This window comes from Epinephelus fuscoguttatus, linkage group LG18, assembly GCF_011397635.1.
Source record: "Epinephelus fuscoguttatus linkage group LG18, E.fuscoguttatus.final_Chr_v1".
In the NCBI taxonomy this organism is placed as follows: domain Eukaryota; kingdom Metazoa; phylum Chordata; class Actinopteri; order Perciformes; family Serranidae; genus Epinephelus; species Epinephelus fuscoguttatus.
Genome location: NC_064769.1, coordinates 30,170,087 through 30,184,318, shown reverse-complemented (window position 1 = coordinate 30,184,318; position 14,232 = coordinate 30,170,087). Strand labels below are relative to the sequence as shown.

Genomic DNA, 14,232 nt, shown 5'->3' with positions numbered 1-14,232 from the left:
AAGGTTAAATGAAACATACACGCCTTCATCACAGTGGAACACGATATGAAAATGTCACTGTTGTGCAGCTGGAAACTGGTCATGTGTGCTTTTCATTTACAATTTTCTTGTTGTTGCGACGCTGCAAGATGTTTGATTCCATGTATCCCTCAATTATGTCTTTTTGTTATTTCGCTTGCTGAGAAATAAAGTGAAAAACATCATTTCCAATACACTGAATTGCTTTTTTTTATCCAACTAACAGTTCAAATCCAAATCTACAATATAAAACAAAGAAAATTAGCAAATCCTAATATTTGACGAGTTGAAACAAGTGAATGTTTGCCTCTGCTGCTTGTTAAACAGCTTAACTGACTCACAATTGCAATTTCTGTCACTTAACCTTCTGTTGATGAATTTTCGTCACCACGCTGGTTGGCATGAGTAATGATTAAACAAGTGTGGGTTGCAGGGGGGAAACATTTCTGGGTTTTAACTTCAAAATGCATGAGAGTTGTAAACTCATCTAACTTGCATGTCACACTAAAAGTTTCCACTGAACAGAAAAGTACAGATTGTCAACTTTTAATTGAGCGCGTGCTTTGGCCTCCAGGTAAAACGAGCGTGTTCAGTTTCTGTCAGTGATCGTGCTTTGAGGTGTGCGTGAGCAAATTACTGAAGATAATGGACCGACTTTACATTCCAGGAGAGTTTGACTTAGAGATGACTTGTGAACTTTTCTTTGATTTATAGTCCTTCAGATTCTTACAAAATCAAACCCCTTTTTGAGAGTATTTAGAATCAGCCACTGAATATTTCTACATTCTGTCATTACCTCTCTGATTAACAGGCTTTCAATGTTAGTGGCAGGGTCCGCCATACAAATTCCCTTCACAAGCTTCAGTTCATAATCCACTGTTACTGTTCCTTATTTTATCTCATTGATAACAGCCTCACTGTTTACTGTTCACTCCTGGCTTTACTGTCAAGCAGTTAATGCTATGTTTTTGTGTTATTAATAATGTATCTCTAATACAACGCATCGGCCATTTTCAACTTTTTTTAACAGCAGATTTGTAGCTTTCTTTGTTAAAGTAATGTCATTTTGTCATGTTGCACTGTAAACAGACACAACAGCTGCCCTTGTGTTGTATTTCTGACACAGTAGCTGCCCAGAGAGTATTATGCTGTGTTCACACTACAGGCGACAACGCAACAGCCTGACCTGCTTCATTACCACCAAGTCGCTGCTGAAGTGTTTCTCAGAAGCTCATTAACGTAGTTATGTCATCGCAGGCTTGTGTGTGTCTGTTGCTTGCCATAAAGCACCTTGACTAAATGTCATCTAAAGTTTGTTTGTGGTCAGTTAAATATCTAAGTTTTTGATCAATTTCTGAGCCTCATTTTGACACATTTTGCCGCTCCATTACATCACTGCGTGCATCGCAACGCACATACAGTAAAGCTAACATAGCCTCAGCTAACTCGGCTAAATAACACAGAACCCCAGCTAGAAACAAAAACATGATTGGTCAACTAATTGATCATAGTGCCATTTGATATATGCATGCAAATACATCTTGCCTGTAAACGGTAGATTCCGTGGACCATACGCTGCGATTTGTCACTGATTGATACACATATACATCATTGCAGTTTGTACGAGAAAGATGGTTTGTCTTCTCCATACAACTGTAGAATGGGACACTGGTAAACCTTTCTCTATAAATCTGTATTACATGATCTGCTTCCTTATTTATGTTTTTTTCAGTAGCTTCTACCTTTAGTCACATGGACAACTCATGTACAGTAAAACTTCAATAAAATGCCTAGTCCTGATTAAACACCCAGTCCTTTTTACAAGCCCAGTGTGGCTACACATTTTGACAAATAAATGTCTGTCTCAATTAGAGGCCTGGTATGATTACCAAGCAGTTCATTTTTCTCTGCATGTAAAAAAACAGGTTGTTGGCTACCCACTGGAGCTAACATTAGTTAGCTGTTAAAAATCGCACGTACAATTATAAATCTATAAACTTTTGTTGTTTGTATGGAGATGCTACACAATGTTAGCTTGATTAGATTCTCCACAACACAATCATTCAGTTCATTTTACTGAAGTCATGAGCACCAGAGAAGACAGTGATTCATTGAGATTCACCGCCATGACGAAAGAACAAGCGACTCCTTTTCTCTGAAGCCGTCATAAAGTCAGAATTTGTGTCCATTCCTCAATTACCCTGTTAGTAATTCATATTCCTTTCGTCCATAAAGATCCATGGATCAAAGAATATGTTTTTCATAAAAATGAAAGTTATGAATATTGTTTTAACAGGATGAAGTGGTGTGGTGTCGGTATGCTGGGTGCCGTAAATCTCCTTCTCTGATGTGTTGTTTGTTGGAGCTAGATTAAATGAATGATTCATATTTGATATGTTATTCAAAGCTGAATTCTTAGACAAGTGATATTTATACTGGTTTAAATAAAAAAATTGACAGTGTTTCCCGTTTTAATTGAGCAAAAGTTTTGTTGAAAAGGGATTAAAGGCCTGTCCCATATATAAGCCTGTTGATTTCAGTGATTTAAGCAAATAATAGTTTGGGCTACTAATTGACGTTTTACGATATATCATTCCCCGAACCCACACCATCTTTGGTGAAAGTGCTTTTGAAGTTTTGGCTCCCTCATCTTGGAGTCACCTTAAACTAGATTCTAGCAGGAGAGATTTTAAAAACAGGCTTGACAACCTTTTGACCACTGAATGCATCTGTCCGGGTACTGCTCATTCAACTGGCTGTTGTAAATTGCATCTGTTTTAAGTCTGTTGGTTGTTTTTATTTATGAATTTTTATGCTGGTTGTTTAAACCAAATTTCCAGCACAGACCTTTTATTTTGAAGTACTGTTTCCTGCTGTAGAGTGAGTGAATAACAGACAGCAAACTAGCTCGACAACATGGCCAATCACAAGCGTGACGCCGAATGTATTACACAGTGTGCACCTTAAACGAATAGCTAAGGAGAAATCTGGACCTCATGGCTGGACCAGCTGGGAACCACTGGTTTAAACTTTTTGCTGTTGTGTTTTTGGTCTTTTATGTGAAATTCTTCATGCTGCTGTCTTGGTCATAATTCCCTTGAAACAGAGATTTTGAATCTCATTAAGACTATTCCTGGTTAAATAAAGGTTGAATAAATTGGCTGAAACAAGTTAAGACCAGTTCAGTTAATTTGTAGCACATTGGGTGTGTTATAGGCGTCCACAGCGACAAGTGTCAGGCATCAGTTTGTAGCTTCATGTAACCAGCTCCACTGAAAATGACTTGTAGCCTGATGCTGTCACTCATAGTGTCAATGCAGCATTAAGGTTATTTCACTGCACATGCTGTTACCACAGTAACCACAAGTGTCATCAAATCAACTAGGACTGGTGTTATAGTTAACTCTGAAAGTCAAAGTTTCTTTTAAGCATGCTTAACTCATAATGAAACTCCATGAACTACATGGGAAGTCGTTTTTCAGAAAATACACCAACAACTAATTGTCACATCAAACTGTCAGCCCTTGAATTATTTCTGTCAAGGGTCAATGAACAAAAGAAAGATCCCAATCTATATAGCGCATCGTACCTCCGCTCTTATGCACCCTCCCTCTATAAAGGTAATAATCAAGCTGTCATTGTGTCACTTCCTGTATAGAAAGCTAAGAAAAGGACTCCCAGGATGAAATAAACGTCTTCACGGAAAAATATCACTTCAAAAACAACCAATCACGGCTGGGTTGACAGCTACAGATTGAGCTAAGAAGAAAGCTGCACGGCTGATAAATTCACACCATGTACTCGTACTAAAAAACAAAAAATGTTACCTGTCAGTGTGAACTGCTGTTTTGTCGTTTGAATGCCACGAGTGTTTGCCTTTGAAATGAGCTGCTGAAGTGCCCGCGCCCGGGCTGCTCTCATACACACTCATTACTGCTTTCTTTGTTTGCCCTCAGCAAAACTCTACCCCACAGCCACAGACAACAAGAAATATGTGTTTGTCCCACCCCATAATCGCTGATGTCAAAGTGATATAAAAGTCTAAACAAATGGAATTGCGGAGGATTAAAAAAGATGACTATGACATTACCTCCGATCATTTTCTTGAGATGGGGGTTGTCTGGTGCTGCAGTACTAATACCATTAGTTTAATTGGAAGCTGGTTCAGATGTAAGACAAGTATTTTATCAGTCAATGAAGTCAGCTGCCCACTCAGTGTCAAAAGAGCAGAATCAAGCTGTATATCTGTGTGCCATCACAGATTGCCTCTGGTTTAGGTTGTGGAAAAGGAGCAGAGTGAGGAGAGAGAAGCTGCTGTTGCCAAGAAAAACCTGCTAACTATTTTTAAAGCTCTAACAATCACTAAATGTCTGCAGGTGTTAATTTAGATCTATTAAATCCAATGAAACAATAACTTTATTAATTACTACTTCTTATGATGCTGACATTAAAGTTTGTCAAAGGACGTATTGATTTAAGTTTAATATTTGGGCATCCATATTAGGGTTGAGCCACAGTATATGTGATTTTATATCCCTTTAATAGTTTATATATCATGATACAGTAGCTGATTGTTCTGTAAACTCAATTAAGAAATGATGTGGTGGTTATTTCCATTTTGCATGTTTTTGTATTCACAGCTTCACTCTCCTCCTTCATACCTGCCCTCAACACGTTACCTTGTGAGGCAGCTGGATTCGCAAGATCACAAAATAATCACGAGATCACCCAAGAATCGCAAGATCACGTAGGGAATTGCAAAATCATGCAAGACTCTAACCCAGATTTGCTACATAACCTGCCCTGAATGTCAGTGTTTCTTCCCCAGGATGGTGAAGGCACGACCCACCCTATAGTGTGTGCCAGTAAACCCGGAACTCCGTTAGCGCTTTTAGCACTTCCGGTTCTCTCGTCTAAAAGTCAATACGTTTTTTGAATGGGATTTTGGTAAAATGCCTCAAATAAGGTCTGTGGTTAACAAAAGCTTAAGCAAGTTTCAGGTTTTGTTCTACGACATAAAACACGTCAGTAAATACCGTACTTGTGGATTTTGAAGCTTTTACATGTCGTAAAAAAGGCAGTTGCTAACAAGTTGCTCAATACGACTACAAACCCTGTCGGGGACATTAAGCGTCATCACCCCTGAACAGGCGAGAGTGCTGGCAGTCCGCCATTACAGCTTCTTATTTAGTTTAAACAGTCCGATTTCCCCATTATACAATGTTTTTAAAATAAAGTGGCCGAAATCAGTTGAAAGCTTAGTGGCGGTGACGTAAAGAGTCATGCGACCGTGGAGTAGTCATGTAGTCCGTTAAAGCCTAACGTTAGCTTTTTACTTCTGGTGATCGCATTTAAGATTCAAATGCGGTATGAAAGGTGTTCATATGTGAAGACTATCTTGTTGAACAAAACCTCTAAGTATCATAAACTTGTGTTAGCCACAGAGTTTATTTTCTGACATAATCCAAAACGCAATGCAAAAATCACATTCACTTTCTCTTCCGGGAACCAGCGTGATGCTAAACTTCCGGCTTTTGACGTCAGCCCTGGCACACTCTATTCTCCCTCTGATTAGCTAGTACTTGTTGCGTCCATTGGTGGGACTGGGTAATGGTCAATACCATTAAGTATCGACTGAATAACCCAGAACCAAATAGTATCAAAACTTTTCCAGTCAATCGATACCAACATCCAATCTTATTTGTATCCAGATCATGAAAAAAAAGACTTTTACAAGGGTGTTGCTCACAGCCAATCACTGCAGGCGGTCTTCAATTTAATGTAATGTGTGATTGGCCCACCACAGCAGCAGTCTGTGTTGTGGCGAAGTCAAGCGTGATGTATTTGAGGGAGATGGCAGACATGCTACAAAACTCTGGCATCTGATGGCATTTACGCAACTCAATGTTTCCATTCACATGATGGAAATTAAATGATGTACAAAACCAGGGTATTGAATTAAGTATTCTATTGGTATTGGTATCACTTTAAGGAAACTGGTGTTGGTACTGGTATCGTAACTTTTGAAATGACATCCAGCCCTATTCCTTGGTTGGACTGGGCATGTTTAGAAAGACTGATTAGGGTTAGGGTAAGAATATAAGGATAACCCAAACCAGAGACAGGCAGACATGGGTGAGTTATGCCTTCACCATCACACGGGCCGTATCCCCCAACCCTAATTCCCATCTATGTACATGAATACCGTGATGTAATGCAACATAATCACTAAAAACTATACAATAACCTCATTATTTTAATACAAAGGGAAACTGCTGGAATTTGAGAAAGTCATCATATACCATAGACTTCAGATTCCACCAAAATTAGCCTAGAATCCTTTCCCTGTTGCCAGTACACTAGAGCTGTGTGTGTCTTTTTGTTTTCTTTTTTTACTGGTGTTTCATGCCCAATGTCCCAAACAGGCTGGAAAACAGGTCAGTCAATAGTCAAGCAGCATGGAGGCCTGTGAAAAGGATTCGTGGTTACTTCTTCGTTGTAAGTCTCTCTCTCTCAAACTCATTGCTGACAACACATTCTCACTCCAACCTCGTCACATATCGACGTTTGGTCATAGACTTTCAGCATCCAGACACGACGTGCAAGGTACCCTGTGTGTTGGTTGTTGATGTTCTGGGACACCGTGTCAAGTTCTGCCTGCCATGCATTGTTTTCTTTCAAAATATACTTCTGTTTTCACTGGAAATTTACCATTTACATACAGTCTCTTTCAAAATACAACACCGAAAACTGATGATTTTTTCCTTCAGCAACATACGCACATGGTTGGGTTTAGGAAAAAAGAACAGGGTTTGGCTTTAGAATCTTACGGGATGCGAACAACGCTCTCCCTGGTGAAAGCTGGTATTTGTTGGACCCATCCTGCTCAGCCCAGTCGGACTTGCGCTGCCAAAACTTTCATTCTTGTCCCGTCACGTTTCCCCCTGACGCCACCAGGCACTGTCAAACTATAACGGCAACCAGCCACGAATCATGCCAACGTCAAAGTCTGGCTTTTTCATCTGTGTCTAACGCCACAAGTCACTGCCAAAGCACTGAATTTTGACGACTTAAGAGTGAGACGGGTTGTTGCTGACTAAATTTGGATCAATGTTTGAGCACTGCTTGGGCTTATGATGGTAGATGGTATTTTGGGGAAGCCCGCCTTTAAATCTTACCAGCTAAAATCAGTATGTGTTATATTTCCATCACTGCTGATCAAAGATGGAGTCGATAACTACAAGTGACAAGTGCGGAGTCATTTGAGCCGGGTGTGAATGCCAATTGTAACCCTTCCCATTCAATACAAAAGCCAGATGTTAGTGGCTGTTGTGGGTTTTCTGTCCAGTGGGAAAGGAGCTCTACTTTGTCATGGAAAAAGCTGTCTTCATGCATAATCTGCTGGATAATCACTTGTATTAACATTGTATACCAACATGAGTGTGTGAACGTTTAACAGCTTCCTACTGGGAGCAATGGGACCTCACACGAACACACCATTTGCTGTCCAAGTTACAAAAGTTTTGGTTATTTCACATGAGAGAACTCTGTTTTCCTTTCTATCCCCTGTGTGCTTTCCTCACTGGTTTGAAATGGTCTTGGCTGGGATGGAAAACTACTTCTGCACACAAATCAGGATTAAGTAGCATTTGAAACAGAATCTGATGACACTCGATGGGTTGTTTTAGTCAAGGTCAGTCTTAGAGGTTTCTTTTTTAGTCATGAATATTTCAAGGTATTGGGAAATACAACAGATTTTAAGTTTTCAGAGGCTTTGAAAACATCTGAGATTATCAATGTATTATTTTTTTAATGTGTGCAAATCCAATTTAAAAAAGTAATAATACAAAAAAAAGCAGGTGAGACTTGGAATATTACAATACCATTTGCAGCTCAAACTTTCTGATCTTTAACAGTTGGAGTTTTTTTAATCACATAAAAGGACTCACACTCAGCAGCTTATTTGCATTTCACTCCAGCTAACACCCTTGTCTTGCAACGGAAAAGACAACTTCTGATTGTTCTGGGAGGGTAGAATCAGTTCAAACTGGTCTGCTGCAGTCAAAATAAATCTGGGTATTTTTCCAGTGAAAATTGGTAGAAGTGGTAGATTTAAAAAAAAAAGACATTGTAAGTGTGTCATTTTTTTCTAGAAACAAAAACTTGCCGTCTAGTGTGCTATCACCACCGACTGATTTAAATACAGATAAGCCAGTCTGGGAAACTTTAACATTTTGCTGACATTCACTTGCATGAAGACTCGCGTTACTCACTAATTGTTGTTTTAGACCTTACCAAGCTAACACGAGCAGCGTATGGTTACACTTTTCAATTTGTGTATGACATTTCTTTTCATAAGACCTTGATTGGTTTCTAGCTTCGAGAGTCACTTCCTGGCATTTGCAAATAATTCATTCGCTGCTTAATGGCCATAATAAAAGACTGCTTGCTTTAAAGCTAATCCTCCTAAGTACACACAATAACTGAAAAAGGTAGCAATATAACAATCAGGTTTATGAGCCCTCGCTGTTGTCCACGACTCTTTGTGGACAGGTTTCCTTTGTGATGTTGTATTATAAAGAACGGTTTATCCAAATAATAGGTACATTTCCAGCTGGAACGTTTATAGCCGTTCCCTCAGATTTTAGCACTGAATGGCAGAATCATGTCTTTAAAGCTCTTTAATCCAGTATATTTAAAAATATTTTAACATACTTTTCCTTGTTTGCTGCACTGGAAACACAATATTTAGATTCAATTTCAAAAACGTAGGCAAAAAAAGTAGTGCTGACTACAAATCCCCAGAGCAGCACGGAGGGTTTGAGGTACATTATGTGTACACCAGGAAAAGGAAATGTTCTACAGAAGTGAAACATTGATTTGCAGTAAATGTAGCCTCTATGAGTGAATTTCAATTATAGGATGGATACACCACCATGTTCTGGTACACTGTGGAGCTCTGAGTTAATTATTTGGTTGACTAATGTGAAGGCCTAGAGCTAGTGCAGCAAGCGAAACCCAATTTCCCTCCATTGTTCATGAAGAAAAGAGAGCGTGTGGCATAAGCATGTTGCTCTCAGCAGGGTTAGGATCAGAGGTGGCAGGTTAGTGCCAGGAACGTCGCTGGTTTGAGCCCCCAGAGCTAACAGGAACAATCTTAATTTACAATGGTAAGCGAGGCTGAGCGAGATCAGTGGTGTCCAATTTTCAGGATATGCCACATAAAAGATCTGACGTTGGATGTAATGGACTGTGCTCCACTGTTTGGACTTAAAACAGATGAAACTCTTTGCACATGCGAGTGCCCAGTCGCACCAGTAAGTGGCTATGCAAAATTAATTTGTGCTCCCTTCCCACAAAGAGAGTCAATATTTCTCAGTGAATGTTCTCTCATGTGGACAGACTGTGTTCAGCGAGCAGGGGAGAGCAGCAGCACGTTCAGTCAACCAATCATCTGCCAGACAGACACGTGAATGAGATGTGAATGTGTGTACCAAACAACCAATCACTGATCTGCACACCTTCTCCTTTTATCTAATATGTTTTAACTTGACTGTTTAGGTTTCGTGTTCTGTCAGCCTTCAGCATGCACATTAGTGACTTTATTCTAGTGTCTGATTCCACAGTCTACACAACAACCTACATACCAGAGCTGCCCCGTGAAAGTCCATGAGTCATCTTCTGTCGATGACTCTTTTGTCGACAGCGACAGGTGATTTTGTCTCATACATCGATTTATTTGTGACCGCCTGCCACAATATCAACAACGGCCGCTACATGTTGCCACTTTTTTAACTTCAATTAAAAGTCTAGTCCCAATTAAACACCCAGTCCCTTCTACTAGCCATGTGTCGCTACACATTTTGACCATTAAACACCTGTCTCAATCAGATGCCTGGTCTGGTTGCCAAACAGTTCAGTTTTTTAATATAAGCTCTTCAGATGTATAAAACCAGGTTGTGTCCAATGTTCATTCCTCGATTATCCTGGAATTTATTAACGTTCCTTTAGTCCATAAGGGTCCTCAGATCAAAAGATTAATCCAAGTTGTGAGTATTGTTTTAACAGGATAAAGTGGTGTTGTGTCAGTATGTTAGATGCTGTAATCCTCAAGTGTTGTAACTCACTAGCTGTCTGATGCGCTGTCTGTTGGAGCTAGATCAAATGAATGATTCATAATTGATATACTATCTGAAGCCTAATTTTTGAACAAGTAATATTCATACTCGTTTAAATAAACAACTTGATTGTATTTCACAATCCTTGCTGAGCAATATTTTATTTTATTAAGCTGTTGATTATAGCGATGTAAGCAAATAATAACGACCTCGGGCTATTAATTGAAGTTTTACAGTATATAAAACAAGAAAAATCTTATTTCATTGTAGAGCTGTACGCAGCGCATCAATTCTCTCAGCCCCTAGTTGCCCCTTTGTCTCTCTCACGCCAAAGGGTTTTAGTTCACCGTCATGGAAGAGTGTGTAAAGCTGCCAATATTTGAACATAAGAAGCTGCAATAAGAGTATTTTGGGACACTTTTGTAGTACATTTCTATGAAAAATGACTCAAACCGATATGTCGACTACTAAAATAGTCACCGATTATTTTAATAGTTGATTAGTCATCGATTAGTTGACTAATCATTGCAGCCCTAATGATGATGAGATGATAGCAACTTGAAAACTATTAGCCAATGATAAGGCTAGTTAGAGTGAGTTAAGTTGAGCTTGACTTCTTATTTTACTTCTTCTTTTTACATCGCGTAAATATTTAAAAACTTACATAATGAGGTCGCGAATATGCAAATTAGTACATGACCACCATCTACCAATGTCTAGGGACTTTTCAAGCACTCTTTTGCTAGTTTACATTGAAAATAGTTGGCAAAACTGTATTCAGGCACTTCGATATTAATCTAGCCAGGGAAGCCAACAAACGTGCAAGCTCATGGTTTATTTGCTTTTGCCCCCCCTCTGGTTAAGGCAGATTTCCACCGGTTTGAGACGAGCCAGGCCTAGACTCACAAGTCAGTCTTTAGACTCTTTGCTTAACTAAAGACTGATGACTTTCTCCCTGATTTTGTGTTTAGATGGGCGGATACAATTTCAGAGTTTAAAAAAACTCCCTACGTTGCAGAACCAATAGTAAGTCCGCAGGGCGGTCCTTCGGTGGCTCGCTGAGCTCTTGTGCTCGTAAACATAGTCCGACTAGAAACACGGGCAGCGGTACAAAATGGCTCAAGTCGTGGTGTAAGTCCTTCATTTCCACAATCTTGTGGACTGAGCACATGTTTGATAAAACGGAGTTAAATGTCTCAGCATCCATTTTCAAGCTCTCTGTGTGTTTGTTTCCTTGCAGACGAGAAAAGGGGGAGCGCACATTTCCGGGAGGGTGTGTCCTTTTAAAAAATGCAAGAGCCGTTGCTTTGTTGCCGGCCGTTTTCGCCGGTGTGTTAAACACACCTTAGAAAGGAGTGTCCCCAGACTGTCAGAAGGCGGAGATTGTCTGGTGGCGAGACTATGCCAGGCCAATCACAACTATCTATCTAATATGGGGTGGGTGAGATACAATGGCTGACAATTTGCAGAGCCTTGGTGCATTACATAAAATATGTGATGGCGTCATATTTGGCATGCATACCCTTGTGGAGACTGATGGCAAGCACAAACCTAGCCTAGTTAACAGGAATGCCCTTGAGGCATTTTGAAAACAACCAAGATGGCTGCAGCTGCTGTGGAGCATTCGGTTGAAGTTCTAATTTCATATTCTTTTTTTTAAAGATATTTCTTTGGGCTTTGGCCTTTACTTGATGGGACAGCTATGGTGTGAAGGGGGAAGAGAGAGGGGGATGACATGCAGCAAAGGGCCTCGGGCCAGAACTGAACCCGCAGCCACTACTGCAAGGACACAGCCCCTGCACATGGGATGCCCGCTCCACCAGGTGAGCACGTTCACACATACAAGTTCTTTGCTACGTTACCGATCACCCCTGCATGCTGTAGTCTGTTTGCATTTGTCTGACGCTCAGCACTATGTCATGTTTTGTTGCTTTGATTGGTTGTAGGTCTATTGAATTGCGCCCAGAGGCATTTCCATCTGCAGCGGGTGACAACGCCCTTTTGACGTCGAAAAGTGAACAGAAAAGTTCCAGAAACATTTGTGAAATGGTCTCGTGATGCCGATTATAGAAAATGAATGAATGAATGAATAAAACTTTGTTGTTATGAAATACTCATGTGACTGACCACTCAAATAACAAAAGATTGTTTTGTTAATTTTTGATTTGATTGTAACTCTTAATTTGGACAACAGCATTTTGTGCACTGACAGCATCACTACAAAATTCCTTTGTAAGTCGATAAGCAATAATGCTGAATTGTTGCTCAGCGCTGCGAGGATGTGCTCAGTACCTGCTGTTGATGCGCCCTCAAACAAAGCATTTAACCACTCAACTGGTGCCACTTATCAGTGCCTCTGTCAGCTCCCAAGTGTCAATGTGAACAACTGAGTGAGTAAAAAGCAGGTGCTGCTGTGAGGAAAAAACAGTCATCACTCAGTGAATTGATCCTTGCTAAATTAAAGTCAAAAGGGAAAAAAAAAAGTAAAAGCTGAACTGCCTTTATGTCTGTAAAAAAATAAACAAGGACAAACCCTACAAGTTGTCTTGACCCTCTTCAATTATCAAGCTTAATTAGAGGTCTTGCTTTGCTGAACAAGGAGACGGCCTGGAGAGGAAAGTAAGGCTTTTATCCACACTGCGTAGGTTTTTAGATTCCAAAAATTCACAGTATTTTACGGGTATAAAAGCTGATAATGATCTCTGTTGGGAAATTAAACTTTTAGAAACAGTGTTACACTAAAGCAGAACAGTAACAGTGCAGCAGAAAAGCATTTCAAATTCTATTTATCTTCCTTACTTATTGGCATTTCATAAACACCTCTTATTAAACTCAAAGGTGATGGATGATATCTAAAAACTTAATCATCCCCAGCCTAAACCAGTCACTTGATGATGACTGAGATCGTTTTGTCCCTTGTGTAGCCACTGAGTCATCCCTGGATGATGAATGCATATCAAACCACACACAGAGAACGTGGTGAATCCATCAGCACAGTGAAAAGCTTTGATATCGGCAGATTGGCAGACTTTCTCAAAAGAAAATGCCAAGAGCGTGATGGCGATGGGTCACAAAGCAAAACAAACTTTTAAAGCTCTGCATAAGGGTAAAGGTGATTTTGTGTCTTTATTATTTTCACTGAGACCTGGATTGTTGAAAACCATTATTTTCCAAGTGAAGCTGAACAAACAGTCCAGGCAGAATACCTCCCTAAAAGCGATTCTGTACTTAAAGGACGTTTTTTTTTTTGTCAGTAAAAGGGAATAAGATCGATCAGACAAAGGCTCACTTTCTGCCACATGCACTTTTTGCCACCTTGTGATGTGAGTCAATAAGTGAAAGGACACACCAGGTGAGATGAGCCGAAGGCTGGTGCTGTCAGAACAGCACGGTGTCTGGTTCTGGCTCAGCAGAGCAGCTGCTTTGATGCCCCAGGAGCAGAGAGAGCTGAGGGCAATTTTTCTGTGCCTTAGTGGAGCACTGCATTGTGGGAAGACTACAGCACGGCGCAGACTTCAGTAGATTCGACGGAGGAAGCAGACCTGTGGGTAAAAAGAAGCTGGAATTATCCTTGAGTTTCCTGATATCTTAACACAGACGTTATTTTAATAAATGTCTGCAGCCTGTTGGTTTTGTCGCCTCCACCCTGAACTCCCACAGATATGAAACACTCACGGGTTAAGGGTTGGATATTAAATACTGGCTTGTGAGTGCAAATGTAAGTTAGCTTGCAAGGTTAATTCAAAGCAGCCAAAGAGTAACAACATGCCTGACCTTTCTGTTAATTTGTTCTTAACAAATGTCACCTAGATCAGATTAAAATTTGCTAAGTGTTCCAGTAATGGCCTGTTAAATGTTGCGCTCCACCATGCATACCACACTGCGACTGTAAGCCACAGAATATACAGAAAATAAAGGTCTTGTATAAAAAATAAAATAAAAAATATGGCAAGATAGTCAAGCCCACTGATTTGAATGTACATTTGAGCAAATAAAGAACACTTCACTGCATAGAAATCAAATCAATTTTAAGAGTGAATAAATATGTATGCTTTATACCATCAGACAAATCAGTTGTCAAAAGGTGTACATTTAC

General features: G+C 40.0%; 1 protein-coding gene across 3 annotated transcripts in view; it reads right to left on the bottom strand.

Moving 5' to 3' along the window:
• Positions 1-907: 907 nt before the first annotated feature.
• The window catches only part of igsf9a (immunoglobulin superfamily, member 9a), a 110,383-nt gene continuing 97,058 nt past the window's right edge, over positions 908-14,232 (bottom strand). For all 3 annotated transcript variants that reach the window (XM_049603483.1, XM_049603485.1, XM_049603484.1), the window contains exon 21: positions 908-13,678. In XM_049603483.1, the coding sequence (XP_049459440.1) occupies positions 13,515-13,678 (164 nt within the window). In that variant the 3' untranslated portion in view covers positions 908-13,514. The remainder of the gene's footprint in view (positions 13,679-14,232) is intronic.